The 8,462-nt window shown below is 40.5% G+C and overlaps 1 protein-coding gene across 2 annotated transcripts in view; it reads left to right on the top strand.

Moving 5' to 3' along the window:
• The first annotated feature begins 336 nt into the window (after positions 1 to 336).
• Positions 337 to 8,462, top strand: part of LOC306763971 (EGF-like repeat and discoidin I-like domain-containing protein 3) — a 115,556-nt gene continuing 107,430 nt past the window's right edge. The window contains exon 1 of one of the 2 annotated variants that reach the window (XM_079250947.1): positions 337 to 455. In XM_079250947.1, the coding sequence (XP_079107073.1) occupies positions 392 to 455 (64 nt within the window). In that variant the 5' untranslated portion in view covers positions 337 to 391. The remainder of the gene's footprint in view (positions 456 to 8,462) is intronic. The other variant, XM_079250948.1, reaches the window with a different exon arrangement.

Here is an 8,462-nt window from a genome sequence, read left to right as displayed (position 1 = left end):
CAGATTTTTATTTTATTTTCCTAAGCACAGACCGGAAGTAGTTTTCGCGGTAGCTTCGGGACGTTTGACGCTGGATGTCCAGCAGCACGGAGCGCGCACGTCGCTCTCTTCTCCACATCGCACCACTGCGGTAGGATCGGGGAGGCTTCAGCAGAGGAGCAGACGGCAGGTACACTTCACTTGTTCCCGCACCACGAAAACAAAAAGGCGACTGTGTTTGCCTGAAGACGTCATCACTCAGGAGGTACTTTAATACCTGACTGGACTTACACCAGCATCTTCCTACAGCCTGGCGAGAGCGGAGGAAGGAGAACTTTTGTCCGTGTGATTTTTTGCTTCTTTAAACCACATTCCTGTAACCTTGGAAGTCACACCTGGTTGTTGTTCTAAGATGGGGCCGCTACTCTTTTTCATCATGGTGGGGCTGAGTGCCGCCGTCCCGCAGCATGTGAAAGGTGAGTGAAAACACTCCGTCACAATTGTTAAGTCATAAGAATTTTACTCCGAGAATAACACGCAACGATCTGTGGCAGTCCGGACATCTCCACGCATCTCCTCTGAGAGTGATCAAAGTCAACATTTCAGATGCAAAATGTGACGCAAAATATTACCAGCGTGGTGTGAGTCCATTGTTTGCAAGATGTGAACACCTTCAGCAGCTTTTGACTGGGCTTTGACGGGCTTACTTGTATTTATCGGACACTTGTTTGAGTTATCAAACGGATTATCAGTGGCGATCCTAATCATTACGATTATTTGCGCATGTGTACATTTCTTTACAATGTTGCCCTCTAATTAAGCGCGCAGTTAACATAAATGTAAGCTTTTTTCTGCGCGCTCTCACCGTAATGATGATCAGCTGCAAGCGTGTGATGTTTCCACCGGTTAAGAAGCGGAGCGTCAGGGTTTAACGCCCTACACCGGTACAGACAGGGCATCAGTTCTTCTTTAACAAACTAAATCAAGTGGGGGGGGAGAAAAAAAAAAGATAAATGGAAAGATTTCCTGCACGTGGGGTAGACAGACCCAGATGCTATCAGCTAGAGGAGGAGACAGCGAGCCTCCTGTTATAGCTGCGCCGTTATTGACTGGGATGACATCACAGAAAGGTCAATTGGGCATTACAGGTCCAATTTGGAGTCTTACCATTAACTGTCAGATTGCTTTATGTAGAGAGGAAATTCTTGAAAGCTTATAGATTGACCTACACACCCGGATCAGCATTTAAATGATCCCACACCCTCCCCTTCCTTTGCCGTTCCAGGTCTCTGGGTGATACGGATGTTGAAGCTTTTGCCTGCTGTTTGTTGTCCACGAACAGCACAGGACAGTACCTGTGGGGTTTGTGGAAAAATAACAAAAAAACTTTAAAAAAAAAAAAAAAAAAAGAAAAAAAAAGTCTTGTATGTAGAAGCCATAATGGAAGTGGGTCATGCCATCTTCCTTGTCTCTAGCCATTTAACTACATGCTTGCCTCAGGAGTCACACATGTCAGACAGACCTCAGTCTACACAAGCAGTGTGCCTGGAGCAGAGTTTCTAAGGTTCCCTAAGCCACGGTGTCATGTCAGAGTCAGCCGTTAGAAGACATAATACTCCCTAGTAGGCTGGAGTAATGAATGTGGAGGAGAAGCAGGAGCTGTGGTGCTGTGGGTCGACTTGTTTCAAGGCTCGGCGAGTTAAAAATACACTCCAATGGATGCTCAATTAATCATATCCCAGTTAAATTTATGGCATTGTAAAGGGATTTTGGTCCATCTGTTTCAAAGCTGAGTACTACTGTAACCTAATCCTCAGTAAGGAGGTGGTGCATGATTGGCCCCTAAACATCAGATGGACCAGGTCCCAAACATTCAGACTTCCCATCACAAAGACAAGCTCAACTGTTATCATTAAAAATCTTATTTTGTTCCCCTGACGAAGTATTCTGTCTACCTTTTCCCATTACTCAAAGATAGCAGACCCCTTCCGTGATAGCTGGGAACAAACACTCTATTGGGGATGTCACAGAGTGCCACTGAAACAAATTGATGTGGTAGAAACATTCACCTTCAGGTAAAACAGACTGCATTGTTCCAAGTCAGTGTGCAATACATCACAGCCTCTGGTTGGTTGCTGGTGCTGACTCTCACACATTGTTGCGGATTCTGCCTGTCATGCCTGGACAAAGCACATGATTGCACCCAGTGTATGGAAATGTAAGATGCTTTTGTGTCAGAACAGAGAGGCGGTTTTAATGAATTTGATGCATCTTAATTTCAGCTCCACTCTTATTATAATGGCTGCACAATTAAAGCCTTTTAGGCAAATGGACAGCCATCTGGAGAGGCTGCGCCATTGTTTGCTATTGGTGAATCACGATTAGTGTTCAGACTGGTGGTTGTTGCTCATTTTGGGCAAGGACTCTGCGTAACAGGGTTGAAGAAGTTTGTCAAACACAATCTGCTGATGTAGAAATGTTTTCATTTTATGGAATATTGGTGAATGTGGATCGCCTTAATTAGATTTGTTCTCCGTGGGATTGAGCGAACTAACAGAAGGCTCCTATTGTGGCTTCTTTGGCTGTACTTTATTTGATTTTTTTCTTGTTTCTTTCCTTTTGTTGACCAAATACAAGATTAAGTTGATTGTTTATCTTGTTATTTGCTCGTCTAAATTCAGCTTCGCATAATGAACACGTTGCCACTTTCATGCACAGACAGGAAGATGTTTAGTTTGCAAACAGTTAAATGCTTATAAATGGAAGATGCATGCAGATGATAGTGATTTGTCTAAAAGCTCATTACATCTTCTGTCCACTGAAGGTTATGGCTGATGTACGGGTGACTTTTAACAACCATGACTTGTGACCTACCTTCCTGATGCCCTTCACTCTGGCTTTAAATGGCACAATCTTCAATCAGCGAAGAGAGGTCAGACCTCTGTCAGATAGCCAGCCATGATAACCAAAGGAGTCAAAGTCACTCAATGGCTGACACTTTATGCGTTAAGAAACTCATCATGGGATGTAGTGATGGTGCCGAATACACTTTTTTTTTCTTTTTGTGGCACTTGTGGAGCTTAATTGGGCAATCCATTGCTTCATTGTACAGTTGTCTCTTAATCCCCTTCATATTTGACGGAGAGGTCATTTTTCTCTTATGGTGACAACATAATGGACAAAGCGCAATTTATATTGTGCTGTTGTCAAGCCGCTGTTGTCCTACCTGCATTTCATGCCTGACTTAATGAGACGGCACCAGAGGAACAGTTATAGGGACTGCAAGGACACGCGAAGAGACAGCACTCACCAAGATCTTTATTACAGGCATGAGATGAGAACGGCAGTGCTGGGGTTTATGTTCTTGAAGCCAACGCAGAGCCATGCAATCTTTTGGACAGAAATGCAACAAGTGTACCATTGTTGTTTTACTATGTCTTTGTTTCTGATTTCTGCTTTGAAACAAACAAACAAAACATCATATGACTGAAGTGCCTCGCTAAGATACAGGAGCTAGCGGTGCGCTTGAGCTTCGGGCCCAGTTCTAGTTTCTCAAGGTGACTTCAGTCGGATCAACTTTGCCTTTGTGAGTGAAACGGAAAAGTATTTCAACACCTCAAACAGACAAAAGACCGATCAGAGGTAAAAATAGCCTCTTTTCACACACAAAAGCCGTTGTCTTTTCTCACCTCTTAAGCCTTCCAATAAATGTCTGCTTCTGTTCACAGAACTCTGGAAACATCGATTCTGAATGTTTGCAGACATGTTAAAAGTCTATGGTTTACTGAAAGCAGCATGTAACATTATAATTACCAGCCTAAGCGGTGATTTCCCTGCATTTAATAAAGCTTGTGTCAAAATTCAGACCGTGGCTCCGCCGGGGAAAAAAAAGCTGCTAAAAATAATCAAAAGATTATAGAAGCGTTTCGTTTATAGTGACAGTTAATGTTTTATGAACATTAGTTTTTCAGCCAAGAACATGGAGCAGGACTATCATCTTAGTTAGAGCTTTAATAAGACCACACACACTGGTGTTTGGTAATCCTACAAGGCCATGACTTTTGAATAAAGCTTGTTCATTTGGCAAAAACTAGCAGATAATAAAGTTTTATGATGTGCTGTCTTGGGTGTGTCCTCTTTAAACATCGCACACATTTTTGGATTTTCCTTTATGGGTTTTCTTGACAAAAAGCTTTTATAAGAAGAAAAAGCATGCATACAGACAGATAATATATAATGTGAAATGGCTGATGTATGTTTATGGCGCAGTTTAGAGTACCTGCCAGCATGTCAAAAGGCATGAATAAAAGAAATTCCTGAAAGACGTACAGTTGAGTTTGGTTCTGAAATATTTGAACACTGTCAAAGTATTCTGATGCATAGATGAAACGAAGAACAGCATGTGCTAAAATGATGGGAAGGAAATGGGATTCGTTCCAGTCATTCAACATTATCTGAAAGGTACGCGCAGGCAAGGTGTTGGCATGAAGAGCGTAGTTTCAGAAGTTTTGTAAAGATGAACTGATGACAGTTTTCAAGACCAATTCCAGTTTCTTGTTTACTTTAAGCCTGACCTGCCAGTTCTGATTAAGGCTGTTTCAGTTTTCTTACATGAACACAACATCAAAGTGTATTAAACAACTTCAGGTTAATGTATGTGTGCTGTAAAAGGAAATGCAGCTGAATAGGAATCACAATGTATAACAACAGAAATCTAGTTCCAGTCTACCGTCTTTCCTGGTGATAACTCTATTTTTTTTAATGTAATGAAAAATAATCTGTATGTTCGATTTAATTTGAGCTGCTTTACCTATGTCTTGGTTTTTCATATTGGTCATGTTCAGCAGTGTTTGCTGTTGTAAGTCTGACTGAGTTACTTGTCCCAATTCTTTTGGTGATTGATTCTTTAATTTATTTTTGCCTTTCAGATGTTGCAAATTGTGAGCTTTGGGTCGTATGGGCCCATGGTGAAGAAATTTCCAACCCAGATATCAAAATCAACTATCCCTCCACATAAAAAAACAAAATAAAACCAAAATAAACAAAAAAAAAACCAAACAAAAATAACCACCAGTGAGCCTGATTTACTGGTAACTAGACATGGCCGATCACGCTGAGAACAGTTGGACTCAAACCACCAGCCAGGCACTCAGTTCTTCCCTAATCACCAGTTCATATATGATGTGACGGAGGAATCTGTGTGAATTCTAAAAGAGCACAGAGGTATACAGTCTGCAGTCTGTGACCCAAACCATACTGTGGAAACAGTACAGTACATGCTTTAATAAATGTATCAGTTCTGATCCCAAGCTGATCAAGTTCCATTTCACCTGCTGGAGGCAAAACAAGCACAGATGGTGGAACCATTCTTTTCAGGGATTCTCATGGGTTCCAGACTTCAAGAAGCCAGACTGCACTTACTTTAAGTGAAGCTGAAAGAAAATTAAACAATCGTTTTTGATTATTTTACTTTATCCAGTCAGATTTAATCTGCTAAAGAAAGAGGATTCTTCATCTTTAAAAGCCCAATACCTTCCTTCAATTGTGATGTAAATGCTGGTTCATAAGTTGCTAAAAAAACAGAAATGATATTTCAGATCCTAACTTCTACTTTATACTCTGGTGTCATATTCACATGTTAAAAGAAAATGCCAGTAAAGTAAAATGCTTGTTGACATCTTGATCAATGTTTTTTTTTTTTTTCTTAACTGCTAAATTACCTGATAAACATCCCTGCTGTGTCCTGCACGTTAAGTTTTACTTTGTGTAAAAAGACAAAAACATTTTAAAGCTTTGCATCAAAAAGTTCTTAATCTTGGACATATTATTTGACATTTTATGAAAGAAAAACTAATTTGCCCCCAAAACCTGCAGTGTGTATGCTACTTTTGCTTCTGTGTACAGTATAAAGGCCCACTGTCTATTATTTCCTGTTGTAGTTAACTTCTATGGTGTAATTACCCTGCAGACCAGTTTCCTGCTGGGAGTCAGTTGGATGAAGAAAAAATGTACATTTCTTTTATTTATCATGAAGATAATTTCATCTTAATGAGCCTGTAAGGATATTGCCATTCTGTATGACTGCACGCATGCAGGAAGTGTGTTAAGTAGCAGGCAAGCAAAGTGCTGTGACAAGCATCAGGGTGGATCTCCCCCGCATTCCTCATGTGAGCCAAGCACAATTTTTACTTTGTAGCGGGCGTGACTATTCAGTACTGTGAACCTGTCCAATATGCTGGGGAGGTGTCAGGCCAGGATCAGCCTTTCTTTATCGGTCTTGGTCATGAATGAAAGATTCCACCCTTTCCACTGCAGATCAATAAGCAGAATAAATGATTTTGGATTAAGTGCAGAAGTGCAGCAACCTCTAAGTCTTAGGAGGTGTGAGAAGTTCTGTCTGCTGACTTGAACTCGGAGAAAGTGAAATCGAAACTACAACGTTCCATTTTTCAGCATTTAATGCTCGGATATGGATCAGTGGCTGATGCACGGACTGTAAAGTGATTGCTGTTTGTACAGACGGCTCATTCCTCGCTTTTATTGCACGTAAAACATTTTGACCTGAGTGTAAGTTTATAATTTTCTTTTCTACTTCTCAGAGATTCTTTCCCTTCAGTTTTGGAGGGTTTTGAAGTGTGTTCATCTTATCACCTATGGCATATATTGCAGCCCTAGCAATCTTTTGCAAAATAAATAAAGCACATTAGAATAACAATAAAGATTTGATCCATTGTGCAGTTAATGGCTGAGAGCTAATGCTTCGAATCTAGAACAACTTATGTCTGTTCATCATATCTTTATTTTCTTCCTTCTCTGACCACATGTAGCAGATTCAAGCCCATTTGAGGGCTTGTTTTATTATTTATTTTTATTCCAAGACTCATCAAGTGTGGCTTCAAATGTTTCAACTTGAGCATTTTTAAGTGTGTGTGTGTGTGTGTGTGTGTGTGTGTGTGTGTGTGTGTGTGTGTGTGTGTGTGTGTGTGTGTGTGTGTGTGTGTGTGTGTGTGTGTGTGTGTGTGTGTGTGTGTGTGTGTGTGTGTGTCTGTAGGTGTGTGCATTTGCATCGGCACAGAGATGTGGAGTTCTAAAGTTTGGAGAGGTAACCCAAAAATGTCATCGCACAAACTCTATGTAGCAGTTCTGCTTCTTTTGCACAATGTGGCTGAACATCCATACATCACTCTCTTTCCAAAACACAAACACAACAAGACGCCCTTTTATTTTTCACGCGAGACAGCTTGCATTTGAAAAGAATGCGGCTGAATGTCTACAAGTGGCGAAAGTACCGGCTAGAAGATGTTTTCAGCCTGAATACATGATTAAAGTAAAATAGAAAAGGAAAAAAAAAAAACTCTCCTGGACTGTTTTCAGGCTGTTTAAGTTGATGGCGTGTCCATTGACAAATGAAGTGAAATTTTTAAAGAAATCTCTTGAGCCCAGATGTTTTAGATTACCCCTGGGATGTTTGGTACCAGACTGGAGAAGAGAGGGGAAGAAAGAAAGCTATTAGGACCTGGGTGCAAATCGCCTGTAATGGGAAGTTCAATGGACAGAAACCCTTCACCTTCAAACTTCAAAGTCATTAGTAAACTGGAAAACGGTCATCTTCCCCATTGTGTAATTGCTGCCCATTGCCTTCTACTAAAGGGCACGGGTTGCAACAAGATGCACCATGAATTGGGATTAGAAAAGTGCAGCGTTGGACATGAATTTTGGCAGTGTAGGGGGACTTCTGGGCCAAAATTCCTGTGATTTGCTTTGCAAATGAAACAAAATGGTTTGTCAAACATGAAAGTTTTAGTTTCATTGCATCCCCTTAGTTGTACTGCCAACACTAAATCAGAAAACTAATTTGGATATATTTGGTAAAAAGTAGTTTATACTTTTTTTTTTCTTAATCACTTCAACAGTCTATTAACACTATGAAATGTGCAGAATCAAGTTTCCTTGAATCAAGAGAAAAAAGATTGCTGGAAGAAGAGAAATGACAAAGCACATTGAAAAACAAGAAGGACAATGTTGATCCCAATTGAATGCCTACTGCTGCTTATTCTGGTCGAACAGTGTTCAGTTCATGAATTGAGCTGTATAGTAAAGCCAAGGGCAAGCGAAATGTTGCTGATGTCACTCGTGTAGATAGTAAGTTTAAGAAACAGCAGAAAGGGTTTAGATTGACAATGAATAATCTACTGGATACAATATTGTGGATCCAGTGGTTTTACAAATGTTTATGTGCTTCTTCGAGGTATTTATGAACTGCAAAGGCCACAAGGACACGCAGAAATAAGAGAAAAAGCTTCTCTGATGCATGGAAAGTGATTTATATGCTTTAGATGAAATAGTACTCAGTGGAATATACACTAGCGTTTTTTTATTTTTGTGCGTGTGTTTTTGTCCCCTCACAACACGTGCTTAGACTCGTCCTGCTGTATCAGACTATTCTCCATCCATCCATACATCCATCCATCCATCCATCCATC

The sequence above is a fragment of the Telmatherina bonti genome (assembly GCF_933228915.1).
Source record: "Telmatherina bonti genome assembly, chromosome: 13".
Classification (NCBI taxonomy): Eukaryota; Metazoa; Chordata; class Actinopteri; order Atheriniformes; family Telmatherinidae; genus Telmatherina; species Telmatherina bonti.
This window is presented reverse-complemented; position numbering and strand designations above follow the sequence as displayed.